The 18,170-nt window shown below is 40.2% G+C and overlaps 1 protein-coding gene across 2 annotated transcripts in view; it reads right to left on the reverse strand.

Moving 5' to 3' along the window:
- SCG3 (secretogranin III) overlaps positions 1–16,697 on the reverse strand; it is a 28,036-nt gene extending 11,339 nt beyond the window's left edge. The window contains exons 1-8 of one of the 2 annotated variants that reach the window (XM_066559154.1): positions 16,467–16,697; positions 15,728–15,780; positions 15,130–15,175; positions 14,820–15,035; positions 13,649–13,791; positions 12,383–12,544; positions 11,900–12,077; positions 9,940–10,056 (exon numbers count right to left, since the gene is read on the reverse strand). In XM_066559154.1, coding sequence (XP_066415251.1) covers positions 9,940–10,056; positions 11,900–12,077; positions 12,383–12,544; positions 13,649–13,791; positions 14,820–15,035; positions 15,130–15,175; positions 15,728–15,780; positions 16,467–16,551 — 1,000 coding nt within the window. In that variant the 5' untranslated portion in view covers positions 16,552–16,697. The remainder of the gene's footprint in view (positions 1–9,939; positions 10,057–11,899; positions 12,078–12,382; positions 12,545–13,648; positions 13,792–14,819; positions 15,036–15,129; positions 15,176–15,727; positions 15,781–16,466) is intronic. The other variant, XM_066559153.1, reaches the window with a different exon arrangement.
- Positions 16,698–18,170: the final 1,473 nt, after the last annotated feature.

The following is an 18,170-nucleotide window of genomic DNA, read 5'->3' on the forward strand; positions in this document are numbered from 1 at the left end:
GTGGCAGATCAGCATAAGCAATTGTGCCTCCCATCTGATGAGAAATCACATAATCCTGTCTGCCTGCATCCTTTATATGTTGTTATTTACATAAAATTAAAATGTAAGCAGTATTTGTTGGCACCCTGCCTGATTGCACCCTCTCAATTCTACATCACATCATGTTTTTTTGGTGAATATTTTCATTTGGTACATATCCCTTTAATGTGATTTCTGACCTTGCCCCATATGCCCTAACCAGAACAGGTCTGGGCTGTGTTACAAGCTGGATCAGACATCCTGGTGAAATAAAAACAAGCTAGAATTATAGTGGTGGTACTGATGCCCCACTAATCACTTGATCCAAAGCTTATTGAAAGGACTGTAAACATCCCTTTCAGTTCATTTTAAGATTCTGTTTTTCATCCTGAATCAGTACCATACTAGTTTTTCAACAGGAATATAAGGATTTCTCTGTTGCAAGAGGCACATTTTTGAGGATAAGATTCCACAGTTAAGAGCTTAAAAACCCTTTGTAAACTCAAACGAATAGATTATTCTCTTTCACTAATTCATGCAAATGCAAAAATGTCACTGATTTTGGAGCTTAATCCAGCATGTTCTATTCAATTAAGCTTTATTTTAAAAAATGAAAGTATTAAAAAATTAAAATATTACTCATATATAAATGCCTTTCATGTTCTTCCTTTAAAGTGTCTGCATTTAGGCAGTAAGTTTCTATTAGCAGGAAATAAAAAGACTCCACCAAGAGACAGATTAATAACCTGCCAAGACATCTTTAGATTTAAATGTCTGACACTGATATTTCTGCAAGTTTTTGTTCTGTTGATAGACTGTAGTGTTTAAAAGTTGTCCATATATCCACATACAGCATGTGCTACTGCAGGCAATGGGACTCATACTCCTCCATTATTTATTCACTTCTGTCAGTAGCTTCAGGAATTGTACAGTTTCTCTGAGTCCTTTGATTTGGGTAACAATTTCATGTGAGTCCACTATCACTCCTTGGTGAGTACAGAATTGCTTTCCAGCCCCATGAAGCATAATAAGGCAATGCTAATGACTGAGCTTTGCCACTAAAGCCAGACTGAATACCATGATCACTGTGCTGCATTCTCAAAGCTTTGTTTTGTCACTAAGGATGCAGACACACTTACAAGACAGGCCTTTTAACAGGCACTGCATTTGACAAGAGAAGTGGTGGAGTTACCCTGCCAGCTGGATGGCACATCAACATGGATCTGAACATTTCTAATCAGCTGCATTTCCTGAGTGATAGAGTCCATGATTGAGGGGCTTTGTCTGATGTGTACCCTAGAGAAAATATTGCCAGATAATCCCAGTTCTTCCTGAACAGGATTTATTGCTCTTGCTCTGCATCCAAAGTAATGCTTTAACAGCTGGTATTGTTTCAAAACATGTTTGTACCTGCCATGTGTGGCTGGGCCAGGGCTGAGCAGTGTTTGCTCTGAGTTACACTGATGGAGTGAATCATCCTCTCGAGTGAGCTGTGCCTGTGAGCAGCTCAGCAACGCTGTCCTGGCCAGGTCTAACAAGGATTGATTACTTTTCTGGCGCTGTCTCCTTGGCAACCTCATTCGCACAGAGGAAGAGCTTAGAAAGGTACTGACCTTTCTACACTGCTGGCCACTTATTTGAAATGGCACTAATTAAAAGAACAGGACAATAACTACTGAGCTAATGGAAGTGACCCAGGCTGGTAAATAGGTCAGTGCTCTGGCACAGCTTTCTGCAGAGCAGGATAATCTCATCATCCAAGCAGATACCAGAGTCACAAGATCTGCTTTCTGCCTTGCCTCACTTTCTAACTGCTCTTTGATCTGGGTGACTCACTGAAGCATTCATACTGCAGGAGGGCTTCTGTTTTGAGTAGGCTTTCTGAGACATCCTAGGCCCAGTTCCTACACACTGATAGATGCTCTTAATTCCACCAGAAAATGCAAATTCCCAGCAGTTTTGAAACTCTTAAGTCCCTCAAGTTGGGCATCCAAAAATCTGAACTGCATAAACCCAAAATGTTTTATCTTTACTCTGGGAGAATGTACTGTGGTTACACCCTCCATGGGAAAAGATACTACATGGATAACTATTACAAATTAAATTTGTTCTTATTAGAGAGGCAGAAACTAACATATCCATCTGAGTATTTAATGGAATTGGTAATGGAAGCCTGACATGGACCTTTCTCAATAGACAGATTCATGGTGTTTTCCAAACTCTTGCAAATTTTCCTGCAAAGGGTTTTTTCTTCTGCATAATTGTCCTGTACCTGGGAGGCAGTTTCACATTCTATCCTCACCAAATTGACTGAAGCTGAGATTCTATGTCATTAAATTGCCACAGAAAGACCTGCTTTGCTGTTCTGTTTTCATGCAACATAAAAAGACTGTTTATTAAAAGAGAAAATGGATCATCAAGGTACTTAACATCACTTTTAACACTAGCTAAAAAATTAGTTTACTTAATGAGTTCATACCCTCCAACTGCTTCAGCTGGAAAGCTTTGTGCTGATGACTGCTTGTGTGACATGCACATATTCCAGGCACTAAGAAACCACAGCTCTCCTAGGGCTTTTCTGTCTCCTGTTGTAGATGATCCTTAAGAGTTTGCAAGGCCATTTTCCATCTGTGAAAAATCTCAAGATACCTCAGCATTTGTTGGGACTATTCTACGGGAAGAGTATGTCTGATTAATTCTTTGGACAAGTGCATGTCCAAGAACTGTCAATATCCATTGGATTTTCCCCAGTGTAGCCAAAAGCAGAGTTTGACCTTTGGGCAGCTATAGCTGTATCAAGCATATGTCACATAAACTACTAAAACTGTGATGAACAAGAGAAATTCCTCCATTGTGGAATTACAGATGGGTCTCAGCCTTGCAAATCTCCTGCTGCTCTCCAACTCCCTGCCTGACATGTCAAGATAGGGAATTTTCTTTCTGAATCTCCCTGTTTGACTGATTTGATGTGATAGTGTCTGAAGCCTAATGCTGCCATGAGGAGTGACACGCCAGGTGACAAGTCCCAGCTCATGGCATCACTTGTAAAGAGATTACAGGTGAGATGGTCAGAATGATCTGAAATTAGGACAGCAACAGTATCACTTGGCAATCAGGTTAAAAGCAACTCCAAAAGTAAAACACAATTAAATAGATGTGCTTTGAGGTAAACATAGCTCTAACTAAGTGTCCTTTATCATCCTTATTAAATTCCCTACCTCACAGGCTATTTCTCAGATTTATCCTTTTAATATTCTACAGGCATTTCTTTTGCATTACTGCAGGACTCTTAGAGCTGTGTGGTGCAGTCTTTTGCTAATCCTTTCCTGTGGCCTGTGCACGCATTTTCTGTGTTTTCAGAGCATGCCCTTCACAAGCATGATGGTTTGGGACTGAAGCAGCACAGAGCTGCCTCTCCTGCAGGAGTGGGATGGAGTTTTAAATGTTCAGTGACACCTTCTTTACCCCACACCCACATAATCATCTCAAACTTATGGTCTCAGTGCCCAACTGTCAACAGAGTGGCTCTGAATTCAGAAAGTAGGGAGGGGTTTATGGAGATATTAAACACAGTGAGAAAAAATAAAAGCTTTGCCCTCCTTTAGAAACACCAACCACTTGGGAGGGTGCAAAACCTAGTTTTTCAGGAACCAAGCAATATATTTGTCAAATAAGATACTATGAGAAGATGAAGATTTCCATCCAGTTGGGAAAGCACAGAAGAGGCAGTGAAGGGAAATGAAAGAAGAGGCAATATATTTGCAAGAAATAATTGTACATTTAAATGGTAGGCAGTGACAAGCAGAGGAATGAACTGTAAAGTATTTATTTAGATTCTTGAACACATGATTTGATAGTCATGTAATGTGGTGGGAAAAGCAATTAGTGAGACTAAAACTCCTGGATCTCTCCCAAAACATATCTGAGAAGATTTAGAACATGTGGACATGTTCTAAAAAATACTACACCCTCACACACAATGTCACCCTCAGGTGATGCTCAGTTTCATGTATTGTGTAGTGGGGTCACAGACTTTCCACACCATAGCCACCCATTTGTTTTATTATGCAGTGAGTCTGAATGGGGGGAAATAGGAGGTAAGATCTAAGTAGTGGAGAAAAAACCACATTCATGTGTTTATTTAAATGCAGAAGTAGCAGGGGACAGACATGGAGGAGGTTACAGAAAGGACAGCTATAAAGGGGCAGTGAGATCTGCAATCAATATACTTCCCAGATTCCAGTCTTGCCTGGGATCTTTACACACTCTCTGTCCCCACATCATTTTATCTTATCTCCATGCAGATTCATCTCGGGTTTAACTATTTGCATGTACTTTACAGAACCACTGCTGCTCCTCAGTATTCAGCTCACTTTCACCATCTGAGGTGTCTCTGATTTCTACTTTTCAGATATAGTACAGTATACTGGCATCTGTGTGACTTTAGTTCATCAGATAAAAAATAAACAGCAGAGAAAAGAGCTGCCTGAAATTAAATTACTCCCACTGGCAGCTGTATGCATCATTCACATGATAAATACTGGGTAAGGAAAATGACTAAAAGGCAAATTAAGGTAGGGAAAAATTTGTTAAATAATTTAATGTTCATGAAGAAAATTTGCAGTAGCAACAAAGAGACCTTTGGAAAAAAGGAATTTTTAAAAGAAAAAGATGGTATTATGCATAAATGGTTCCCTGCATGAAATACAGTCAGTGCCCTTCAGGGCCCAGGTGAAAATGAACAAAAGGTCCACATGACACTGTCCATATTCCACTTGTAGCCTCTGGCTCTGCTTTAGCCAGACCTTCTCTCACCCTCTGAAATCACAGTCTGCATTGGGGAGCATCAGCTTATGGTCCCAGTGAGGAGAGGAACGATGATGCCAGAGTGGGCTGTGATCTGCACTCTGCCTCACACTCTTGGCTCTGTGCCTGTTCTTGGCTAGCTAAACAAATATCAGGATCAGATCTTTGGCCTGCAGCATCTGTGCTGATGAGAATGTCAGGCATTAGTCACATTATTCACACAAGTTCTCCTCTCCCAGGAAAAGGCCAGATTGTGGCTACTGTGCACTGGCATACAATGGGGAAATCACAGAGCTTTGCCTCCATCAGAAATGGAGCTGTGGGAGGTACCAAGAATGAATGCGAGAGGCTCAACAGCTATTTCATATTCCTTAGTGTGGAGAGGCAGGGACATGTCAAAAATCAACATAGTAGACTTTCTGCCTCTTCTCCTTCCCCTTTCACACAGGCTCAGTCTGCCTAAAAGACAGCATCACAGTAAAACAATATCCCAGCAGTTCTTTAGGACAGGACCAGACTAACGAGTGCCCGTACTCCTCGGCAGAGCTCCCCATGAACAATCCATCTCCCAGGGCTCCTGTGTCCTGCAGCTTGGTCCTCTCCCTGCTGTCCACGAAGAACAAATGATGTGAGGGTGGAAAAGGTAAACAGAGACATCTGTTCATGCCCATTTCTAACACACACAGTCTCCTACTCAGTCACGGGGGACAGTGTGGATTCTGACAGTGAGTCATTGCCAAAGGGAGAGGTGTGAGAGGTGGCTGTGGTTTGGTCTAGGGAAGAAGGCAGCTGGGACTCAAACACTGCTCTCTGATCAGCTGGAATGATTTCTCTATTTCCCTCCTAAATAAAAGCCCCTCAACCAGTCTGCTGTGGGCTGTGTGTTCTACACTGTGGCTCCAGTAGTCTAAATACCACAAGGAGGTAAAAAGTGGCATCCCCTTCAAATAGAGAAAAGCTAAAGAGTTCTTAATTTTCTTCCCAGTCCTTTGCCCCTTTCTTTTCTCCAGCTGTGGATGACACAGTATTTCTGCATCTCACAGATGTATCTGTGACATAGAGAAGTACTGATGGCAAAAGTTTGTGCTACATATGCTATTCAATCCACACAAGGCTACAATGAGCACATAACTAATCTGCATTTTTGGGGTAACAGTTTATTGAATAACATATTTTTCACTTGGCTGGGGGGCAATGAATACATTTGCTACAAATCTACTCTTGTAAGCAGCACACAGCAGGAGAATATAATTAATCTACTGTGTAAAAAGGATTCATGTATACACACCGGTGTCTCTTAAGAATTTGTCTATCATCTCTGAAAGCTTTATTTTTTATGGCCCCAAGCCTCTAATTGCAAATATTTCCTAGAATGGTTCTAAAAATCACTCATTATTTTGGTCTTATTAGTGGGAGATGATTTACAACAGTATCTGAACAAATTGGCTGAAACCATTTGTTCCTGTTTCTAAGCTGTATTATTAAAATAAATCTACAAAACTATAGTTTACGTAATTACTATAAATAGAGCTTTTATCAAGAAGGTAGTGGACTGATATGCCTACATTTTAAAACTAGTTAGATAGCCTGGCATACACAGGGAAAGTCACTTGTCATACAAAAAATTCTTTGTGTGGTGTAGATGAAGCTTTTCTTTAATATTTATCTGGTCTGTGATAGATGGCTTTAGTGGAAAGGCTATCAGAGTGAATCTCCATCATGTTACTCAACAGACAGAAGGAAAATGAAGGAAAATGTGATATAAGTCACAAAATAATATTTAAACAGTACAGGTATCTATGCAATGCATGCCTTGTGCTGTGCTGAAATCAAAGTGAATTTTGCTATTGGCTCAAACAGTTCTTTTTCTCTTTTTCTCACTCAGCACTGTGAAGGATATTGTCCTTTCAGTTGTCCATGGAGTATCAGATATTTATGCATCAGTATCAGCTATTTATGCAATATAAATGCTATGAATGCCATGAATAATGAAATATTTTATGATGAATCAGTCATAACTTATCTGAAAGCCTCTTACTGCTTTCCACTGGTCACTAAGTGGGAGTGTTCCAACACTCCCACTCCCCTCTGCCACTGCACCCTTGCCAACAGCAACATCACTTCAGTAACTGCCCCAAGCCCTTCCCAAAGCTCAGCTTGTTCAGGGACAGCAGCTTCTGCCTCTGGAAGGCTGGGGCAAGCAAGAGGAGCTCAGCTGTTTGGGCAGCATTTGCTGGATGCTGCCAACAAACCCAAAGGTGGCTAAATTAATACCACAGTTGGATCTAATTCACAAGCCACTTGTGCTCCTGAGATCCTGTGTCATAATTTACTGCCTTATGCTTTCTGTACCAAACAATGTTTGTCCATTCTTTTAACTGCAAAAATGATTTTAAAGCAGCTCTTTCAATATTCAGAGGGCAGATGGTTTTTCTAGAAAGATTTCTGAAAGCCTTTGAACGGGCTAGAAATTAATGAGGCTTTCCCTCCACAGAAGGATCTGCTTTCTCTAACAGCATTCATAGCTAAGAAAGTAAAGAGTGATAGAGAGTTGTGGCATTTTGCCACAGCAGGATAATTATCCAATGAGGTGTACCTCAGCTGAACACACATTTTCTATCAGTTTGTTACAGTCTCTTTAATGCTTCCAGAGCTATACTTCTGAACACATACTGTAAAAGGTAGGCATTACTTTTTCTCCTGATTCATATATATGAATATGCTGGTCTAGGATTCTGTTACAGATTACATTTAGCATATAGAAAGCTTTTAAATATGTATTACATAATATTGAATATATGTCTTAAAAAATAAACTTATTCCTTGTGTTTCCATGTATGTGCATCTGTGTTTTTCTTGCACCACACTGCAGCTAGACCTTTTGTAACTTAAAGCTAAATCCAATAACATCAGTCACTGCTGCAGCAAAATACTTTCCCCTAGAGTAATATACAATGATGATGACATAATGCTGTGGTTTCCAAATCCCAAGCCAGCTGTTACTGGTATATGCAGTCAAATTCACTCTCTCTGCACCCCTCTGACAGGCAAAAAAGCTGCACCTTGTGACTTGATTCTGTAAATGATTTATCATTTTGAATGTATAATTCAGAGGCTTAGCTTACGCCTGGCTTCAGTCACAGAGCGGGGAAAATTAATTTAGGCAGTTTCCTACTGTAATATAATGGAGAGAGGATGTAATCCATCTGCACAGACCCAGTAGGTATTTTCCACCAAGTAGCACAGAATCTGCTCACTGATTGTAGACTGAGGAAACAACAAAAAGCCCTCAATTTTTTACATTGATTCCTCTCTCTGACAGGTATTCATACTAATTCCTTTATCTGCTATAAAAAACCACAGCTGTGTATCAATCTCCTAATCCAAACTGCACCATGATACACAGTACCTATCCTGCTATTACAGACTATAGAATTTTAATTCAGTAAGAGTGGCAATAAAACGGCTGCCGCGCTTAAGCACAGCACAAGAAGCTAACATGCTCCTGTGGATGCTCTTCCTCATTATTTGAGAGTATTAGCTCAATAAATGAAGGTCAGCTTTAAAGCAATTTCTCAACAGCAAGTCTAGAAAAAGAATACCACAGAAGCAACCTGAGGATCTATGAGAAAGCTTTTTCCACTACAGTAAGTTGCTTTGATGGAGCACAAAATCCACCTCTGCATAAATCACTCGTTTGCAAGGCAGAGTCTGGATACATCAGTTGATAGTCTTACTTTAAATCCAGACTAAATCAGACCTCTCAAACTCTTAACCCAATGCTTGCCTTCTGTACTATGTCATCGAGGCAATTTGTTTCCAGGGTTACAGTACCTATTTGCTCAAACAAAAGTCAATGTGAACAACTGCCCTGAATTTTAGCAGGAAAAATGCATTCCTAGTGTAACTCCATTATCTGCATGGTTTTGCATCAGGGATGAATTTAGCCTATTAAGTTTTGGCAATATCTGATCAAGCCATAGTATCTTCATTTCTAGAATGACACTGAAACCACTGTGCTTAAAATCAACCATTTCTTTATGTGCATCTTTCTTTAGATGTGCTGGCAGACAGAGAAATAGAGAGATGGACTGAGGCATAAGTTGTCCAAATATTCCAAAATTCAAGGAGATTTCTTGGTCAGATATATCATGAACTCTTTAGAGAGGAGGTGCAATCATGCACTGAATGTGAGTCATGATTCACTGGACCTTTTGTAGGCAAGTAATGGATGATCAATCCATATAGTTACAATTTCATCAATCAAGTATCTGCAATGTAGAAAAACCATTGCCAGTCATCTCTCTGTGACAGGCTGATTTATGAAGCTGACAAATTTCCCTGATGCAAACAAAAACTTTTTAGACTAATCCAGACCAGAAATACTTCAGAAAAATGAAAGAGTTTTGCAGAGTTTCTACAGATGAGCCCTTCCTCTGTAGGTCAGCTTGTTTAACTAGACAGGCTGCCTACAGTGAATAGAAGAGAGTTTGTCAAAGCCAGGAAAGGTGTGTGAGACACAAACCAGGCCATTGCAAATTCTCTCTTCAGGAAATGGTAACAATTTTACAAAACCTACATAGCCAAATCCACTCTAAAATGGATCCAGGAAAGAGTGCTTCAAAATCTGCTCCTGTGCTAAGATATAACACTCTTCATAGATGAAGGAGTTCTATTTGGTGGACGAATTTAGCATTAGGTCCCATCTAGTCCAGCTACATACAGTGAGAGATTAAAGGAGCTGAAGGAGTTGAAGTGCTGGATTATTTCTGGGAAATGCAGGTACCTAATCCACTTTAATAGACCAGAGAAGACCCTAATATTCCCCTGACATAAAGTCATTGAAATAAATTGTGCTTCACAGATACAAAAGTGTAATAATACTCTAAATGCATATCTGATATATTACCTTTCCTTCATTAGATGGAAATATTAAAGCAGTATGGAATTGAACATTGCTGTAGGGAATGCTCAATCATTTAAAAGCTTTAGCATTTTCAATGAACAAATCTGAAACAGGTTTCATAAGAGCAAGGAAGATGAGAAGATAATTATCACTGCTGGTAGAGGAAGAACACACCATTAATAACAGTTGTATAAAGTATGTACTCTCACCAAGATAGGAAACTCCTTCTTCTGGTGTGATTGTTCCATATTTAACCATCATCTTCACAAAATCAATCAGGGTTTTCATGATAGTTATCAAGGTCTCTTTCTCTTTTGTCTCTGTCTCTGTGTGAGGAGATGAAGCAAAACTATCAACCTTCAGGTAACTTGGAAAAAGTGTTGTGCAAATTGTGCAAAATTCATGCATCAAGAATGACCTACTCATTAAAAGAGAAAATGCTGTGCTGGATTAGAATGAGAACTTACATATATATTTCTTTTTAAGCTGTCCCTGCAAAGTACATACGTTAAAACATCAGGGGTAGGTTCTTCTTCATAGCTTTTTGTCTTGAGGGGCTGTGTCATAATACCATTGTCTTGGAAGGCCAATGGTATTAATTCCATTTTACAGCTAAGAACACTAAGCACACAAAGATGGAGTGATCTGACAGTTCAAATTGATGGTCGGAGGGCAGATATAGGTAGAGTTTTCTAGAGTATGTCATTTTTCTTTTATTTGTTTGTTAAGTATTTAGTAGATCAGTCTGACTCTGTATGGAAGAGATCTTTTCTCCTACAAGATCCACGGGTTCAATGACAAAAATATAAAGTGTCCCAAATGAGATTGTTACTTGGACAAGTCCATGACCTGCATACTGGGACAACAAAGCATTACCTGACTGGGAGGATCATGACTTCAGGATAGGATACAAAAAAAATTATTTATACAAATAATCAGGTTTTGCCCACTGCTTCTTAGCTTTTCTTTTTCCACTGTGTTTATGTGCTGAACAATATTACTGCTATTTCTGCATTAGCAGTGTGAAACTCTCCCATCACAGTCACACAGGCTTTCCCCACTGCCCAGGCTGTCACTGAAGGACCCAACAGAGCCAGGGCACTGTCAGTCAGGGACAGTCAGAAATAATACTCCCAACCTTGGCAGAGGGCCAGCCACCCTGGAGAGCTGCTGAACAGGCTTTTTATTGCTGCCTGCAATATAACACACAGCTGTAGGATGCAACTGAATCCTCTCCTCCAGCTCAATACAACCTGACAGATGAACACATAAAGCAGGAGATGTGCAGCCAGTGGGCCTGGTCCTGTTTGCTTCACAGCCTGTTAAACCCAACATGCCTGCCTGCATTGTGAGTAGAAAAAGGAGAAGAACTAGCATGTAGAATTGCCATGGGAAAATTAAAAAGAACAGGAAGAAGAATTTAAAGTTTGTCGATTGGACTTGAGCAAAATGTGGACTCAGGTTTTTTATTTTAGCTCTCCACTCAGGTGCACATGGGGACAATTTGAAGCAATTATTAATACTCCTGCAGGACAAGGGATCTACAAAATACCACCCCCCATCCCTCCAAAAGTTAGAGAGTGTGTGTGGCTGCAGAGAGTGGGTGTGTGTAGAGGGTGATGACACAGGGCAGTGGCAAGGAGCCACAGTCTTGCCTGCAATAACTGGAAGCTGTGATGTCCAGCACCGGAATAGGAAGAGACTGCAGGGCTTTCACTGCAATAAACAGTAAACCTGTGGTTTGTGGAAAGGCTGGGAGGCTCACTCACACTCATTTACTGGTACCATCACTGTGAGGATCCTACTGTGGCTTACTCGTATCTCTTGGCTTAGAAGACATGGATGTTACTGGAAAGATCTCTGGGGAAAACTACTTGCCAGCTTTTCATCATGTCCTTACAGGAATTAAAAGAATTCAGGACTCAGGAATCACACAGCACAAGATGGGAAGGGCTGTCTAGGTCACACTCTTTGCAGTTCTGAGTGTTGTTCCTGCCAGTGTTTTGCCATCAAAATCACTAATCAAACAAGTTTCTGCTATGTATCTTACAGAACATTTTCAAAGCAACGAGGGAAGCTGTGGGGAAGAGACAAGAGGAGGAAAAAACCAGAGAATCTTAATTTTTAAAATTTTTTCCTAATATTTCTGTAAACACATGACAAGCTTACCTGAGTTAAGACTTTTTAATAATGCATAAAAATTTGGAAAATATTGGAGGTCTTCAAAATTATCTTCAGAAGGCAGCTCATTTCTTCTTTCCAGCACATTAGATGATGACCACGTGTTATCCAGTGTATCATCAACTTCTCCATTAGTGAAACTATCCTGATCAGATTTGCTTGATGTCTCCACATAAGACATAATTTAAAAAAAATAAATCTTTAAGCACATTGCTTTTGATGATAGAGTTAAGAGAGCAAAAATTTCTATCACAACCTCATGCCAACATTGTCCTAATTGCAAAGTGAAGATTATACTATTTTCTCAGTTATTTCAATTGACATCTTAAATTTTTAACTCATGATTCTTTTTTCTATCAGACAATTTCTTTAAGAACACCTCTTGTTTCCAGACTGAACTAACTATTCCCTAAAAAGCACAGTACTAGTACCATCTGGTAAGCAAGACAAAATTATTAGCTAAGAAATTACCATTCTTTCCTGTTGCTTTTCTTTTGTATCACTATCTGCTCTGCTAGCAGAGTAATCAAAATCTTCAGACTCCTTCTCATGATCCTTTGCTTCATTTGCAATGAGCTGTTGTAAAACCTCTGCCACTTCATCTTCCAGGGTATAGGCCTGACTCTCCGTGATCTGTTAAAATATTTGTGCAGAATACTTATAAGATACTGTGCTTTTTCTAGATCAAACATCAGTATGAAACCTGATATCAATATGCAAATAGGTTGCTGTATGCTTGCTTCAAAGCTGAGCACAGCCAAGTGAGGTGTAATATCTGTGTGTACATATAGACAGGCAAACATTTATAACACTCCATACATATATACATAGAAATACACATCTAATCTGTGTATACACATAAATCCCACCCCTTCACACATAAAGCCTTCAAACCAAACCTCTTTAGGACTTAACACAGTGGAGTGCAGCTTGAAAGATGGAGCTGCAAGTGTGGCACCTCCCTATATGTGTGTCCATGTGTGTGTATATAGAAATACATATGCTCTGCAACACATCTATGGACAGTTGAATAATTACAACAGAATTCAATAACACAGAATGGGAAAAAAGCAAACAGATTTCTATGATGTCATTAACATGTTTTCTCTTTGCTTCCTAACATCTGTCACTTGAACAAGAAGTCTCCCATGCAGCTGTCCCACAGCTCCCTCTGTAATCAGTGGGGTGCAATACTCAGCTGCAAAATCTAGTGCTCAAAAGATAAGGTGAGTATTTTAAAATATAAAGATCCCAAATGGCAATGGCTAAAGCCATTGAGACATTCAGAGGTCAGAGACAAATCCACTTTTCCTAAAAATCAGTAATGTAAAATATCCTCAACTAGCCAGCAACATTATGTGTGTGCTGATGATCTTATCAGCATTAGGTGGATAGGAATGAGCTCAGACCTTTCCCCCTTAAGTATAGAAAATAAATTAACAATAGAAAAACACTCAGTGAAAATCAGAAGACAAATTAAAGGAAAAATGAGGGCAGACATGGGAGGAGTACAATCAGTGAATGTTTTTTCAACATCAGAAACATTCTGCAGTTTGGCCTATTTTGTTGCATCACAGGAACAACAATGTTATTGCAGAGCTCAACCAGCAAGCCCAAATAGCTCTAGAAATTTGCTTAGACCCTGAGTCCCAGACAAAGTGTGCATCTGAATTGTTTTTAGAAAGAGCATTAATCCAATCCAACACACAGTTAAATGACGATTTCCAAGATACTTACTAGCCCCAGATTTAGAAGTTTTGAAACAATCTTGTCAAACACTCCTCTGTCATTTTCCTCATAAATTCTTGCAGCAATTTTTTGAACAATGTCCTCAGCAGTTAAAGGAGTGCCATCTAATTGATGGAGGCCATCTGGGTCGTCTGAAAGGATTACAGTTTTATTGTGTGCTGACCATCCTAACTCATTTAGATTAAACATCTCATTAAAAAATATCTGCCCACATCTTTTTCTCTTCAGAACAAAACTGCATTTTTAGATACATTAGGAATATACTTTGATACACACTTTGCAAGCCATTAAATCAGTCACAAGGAAAAGTTCTGTCAATTTTCCACATGTGAAAAATATCTTTCTGAGTGGCTTTTCTGAAAGAGCAGAGATGAACCTTAGGAGCTTACTTTCCTGTTTGTAGAAAATATTGGTAGAATTTCCATATCCACTTATTTGTGTCTTCCTGGTATCTACTTTCATTGTATGGCCACTTAGTCAGAAGAGTTCATGACAATGGCACATAATCTTGTTTGAATTTCAGCAAATTAACTTTTAATTATGTAATTGTTACCTATGGCAAATAATATCATTGTGACAATGGGAGAGGCAATACAATGAGTGAGCTTTGGTCCGTGATCAGCATACTTTGATATAATTAAAAATATCCTGAGCTAAATGCTGCTTACAATTCTCAGAAGACTCACTTAAACTACAAGTCAATTAACTACTCCTGTAGCAAAGGCAAGTATTCTTTGGCCTTTGGTAATTTCTTCTAGGTTTGTGATTATGAGAATTATCTACAACTGCACATAATATTTGGAATAAATATATGTGATTTAGCTGCATATAGAAGTGCTTCTTCCTCACAAACCAGAATAAATACATTTTCATCCAAAAAAATGTCCCATTTTCCTTCCATCAAATCTAAATTGCTAAAAGACATTACAAATTACACAATCAGACTTTCCTCCACGGAAGTCTGTTGAAATCTGGAGCAATTCTTTTGTACTGTGTTTCAATAACCTAACTGTAATACAACAAGCAACTGGAAATAATTGAAACTGCACTCCAGCAACAAATAGAGCTCATGTTTAGTGGCGAAGGCAACATTCATGAAAGCAATCAGTTTGCAAGAGAAATCTAACCCAGAAATCACTGAAAGATGATTATGGAATACCTTGGAATTTATAATCCAGGCCGCTTTTAGTGGAGTCAAAGTCATCCACAAGCCTGCGGTTCTTGGTGGAGTCTGCATCATCAATGGCCACTTGCTGTTCATACAAAGAGCTTCTAATTGACTCCCTCTCCTTCTCATTCCTTTCTCTTTCTGCTACTGATTTGAGCAGGTTCAGGTCATCAACAAAGGAATAGTTCCTGAACTCTGGCTTGTTTTCTGGAAAATATATCAATATCAACATAACATAAAGTCTTATACCTCTTTGAATACTGTCATGAATATTGTTATAAAACCAGGAAAGATATTTTACCTGTGGGAGCTATTTTCCTATTCTTGTCTGCCTCAGCTTCAGCAATCTAATATACAAAAATAAAGCAAATAAAATAGCAAACAGGTAGAAGGAATAAAATGTGTGATCTCTTGATTTATCAGTATTAGCAGAGGGCTTAATGCCTGATTTTCACTCTTACTAAGAAGTTTGCCTGAATAAGTAGAACAGGAATGGGCACTGGAGACTTTCATCAGTACCATCCATCCTCTGATCAGAACCAGACATTACGAGAAGCTGCATTTTAAGATAAATGCAAGTTACATTTTCCTTCTTCATTCCAAGCTCTCATGCTATATTCCCATAGGACATCAACAGAAAGGCATGGCATATCTGTGAGCTGTTGGAGCTAGCAAAATGCTTTTAGAATGCTGGACAGTGAAAGTCTATATGCCAGTTCTTAAAAATTATTGAAACCCTATTTTGTATCTAACCCCATTAATAATCACTTTACTGACAAATCTATTTTTTACCCATTCATTAGCCATTCATGATATTCATGGATCAAGTACCTGAAAGGCTAAAAATATATATAGGAATTCCACAAAAAAAAAAAAGTAAATATTTTTATTTCACTCACCTGTTCTTCCAAAGGTCTTTCTACACTTAATTGTCTGTTGTGTATAGCTTTATCTAGAATAAACACACACACACACATATATATATATACTCAGTTATATGATACATGCAACTACAAAGAGATAGGACATTTTTCCTTAATTTACAGTTTTCTCCAATACAGCATGGTGTCTTAAATAGGATGCCAACTGCATCCTTTATTTTTTTTTTCTTGCAAAAACAATTCAGTGTTCCTAGAAAAATGGGAACACAATAAAAAAAGTCAAACCTCTAAACAAAGGTGACTGGGGCAGAGAGAGATTTTCTGCAGAAGACAGAAATACAGTTATAGACTCAGCAACCTCTTTCTGATCAGAAAACTCACGAATTGGGGAAAAAAGTGCCGGAGGAGATTGACTAAAATAGCAATAATCGGATTGGCACAAGCAAGAGATTAAAAATCTCCTCCATCCAGAATACAGCGGGAGACTGGGAGAAGCAAAGACTTGTGCAGACACTGATGTAGAATGGATGAAAACATTGCTTGGAAAAGACGGAAAAAATTCGGAGCTTTTCCCTCTACCAGCACCTATCCCTTCACTTTAATATTTGATTGCAGCTTCAGTGGTCGATGTCTTGCCGCCTTAGGATCTCATTGCTTTTAGCCAAGCCGAAGGAAAGTTGTGACCTTCCTCTATCTCCATCCCGCAGAACTTTGCCCACCCGCGGCCGAGGGCAGAAGGCTCGGGGCGGGCGCTTACCTGTGCCCGCGGGTCTGGGGAAGCCGTGCCCGCGGCTCGCCAGCAGCGCCAGCACCTGCAGCGCGACCGCCAGCCCGGGGAACATGGTGCGGCCGGGGCCTGCCTCGCACCGGGAGCCGCCCTCGGGAGCCGCCCGGCCCGGCGGGCGCTGTCCGGCCCGCGGTGCTGAAGCTCGGGGATGCCGCTGCCCGGGGCTCGGCCCCTCGAACCCGCGCCCGCAGAAATGGTCGAGCCCGGCCCCGGCGGCGGCCCCGGGCACGGGGAGGAGCGGGGGGCGGGCCGGGCCCGGAGCATGCGCGGGGCCCTCGCTCCGCGGCCCGGGCAGCGGCAGCGGCGGCTGAGGAGCGGCCCTGGCGGCACCCACCGGGCCCGGGCGGCACCCACCGGGCCCGGGAGGCTGCGCTCACAGCCGGGCTGGCAGCGAGAGGAAAGCCGGTCCCGCACAGTCGACTTGTGAATCGCTGCCTGTCATCTGCTCAAAGCCTCTCCACAGCAAAGGCACAGTCGGCCGTGATTCTTACGATAAAGAGGGGACGTGGAAAGTTTAATTATAGCACATCCTGCTCTTTAAAATTTTGGATGACAATAACCATGTAAGCTATTTCTGAATGTTTTTAATACTAAAATTTAGCCCTTGTTGGCGCAGAACACCAACAAAGCCCCGGGATCGGAGGAAGACATTTTCAGCAGTTCGCGGCAGAACAAAGGATTGCAGCGGTAGCGCTTTTCAGAACTACAGAAGCTGCTTCCAAAATAAATCACAGTGTTCTTTCTTCAGAAAAGAGCTCATCATTCTGTAGTCACAAATGCACACACTCAGGGAGCAGGCGAAAATACTTAAACATTAGAAATCTCAGTTCTTGCTGACTGCTAAAAATGGCTAAAAACTATCTGAAGACATGAAAAGGACCAGTGCTTTCACAAGTGAAAAGCAGGAACACAGCCGAACTGTTCATTCCTTTATCAATGAATATATACACAGTACTATAGCATAAACTGTGAAGAACACACAAAAAAGAACAATAATTAATTTAACCACAAGCACTAAAAAGAATTTTTTTCCCTTAGCAGCCACTGTACATTACAGTCAAGCCTTTGCATATAATTTAGATAAAATGATGCTCTAGTTTGCATCAGATTCACTTCTATAAATCAGTCTTCCACATCCAGAGCAATGAAAATAAATTCCAGAAATGTACTGATAGCCCCAGAATCCTCACTTTTTACCAGGCATGGTAATTCTTGGAGCTGAGCCAGAGTTAGGAATTACAGGATATTTTGGATAAAAATCTTTTAAGCATAGTCGCATGTAAGAAGAAAACAGCCTTATTTACACATTGCTTGGTGACCTACAAGGAAAACTATTATAATAAACAGATCCTTCCCTCATTTTAGAAGCACAGAAGACAAGCAGCTTCCACAAGGAAGCATAGAGTAACCTCCTCCCCTGCCATCTTCAGCAGATGGGTATGTACAGCAACAGGAACCTCAAAGCTACAGAATAGTGCTGATAAAGAAAAATTAAAAGATCAATTCTTACTTCAATGTGGTTTTATATTCCATTCTGGTCTGGAATTAATTCAACAGTTCATTGCCTGTGTAATGTTCTCAATGTAACAAAAACGTGGACTTTGTCTCCAGGTACCCTTCCTGATGTTTACTTCATTCCACTCAAACATTTTTCACAAGGCATTGTTAACATGC

This window comes from Molothrus aeneus, chromosome 13 (assembly GCF_037042795.1).
Source record: "Molothrus aeneus isolate 106 chromosome 13, BPBGC_Maene_1.0, whole genome shotgun sequence".
Lineage (NCBI taxonomy): Eukaryota > Metazoa > Chordata > Aves > Passeriformes > Icteridae > Molothrus > Molothrus aeneus.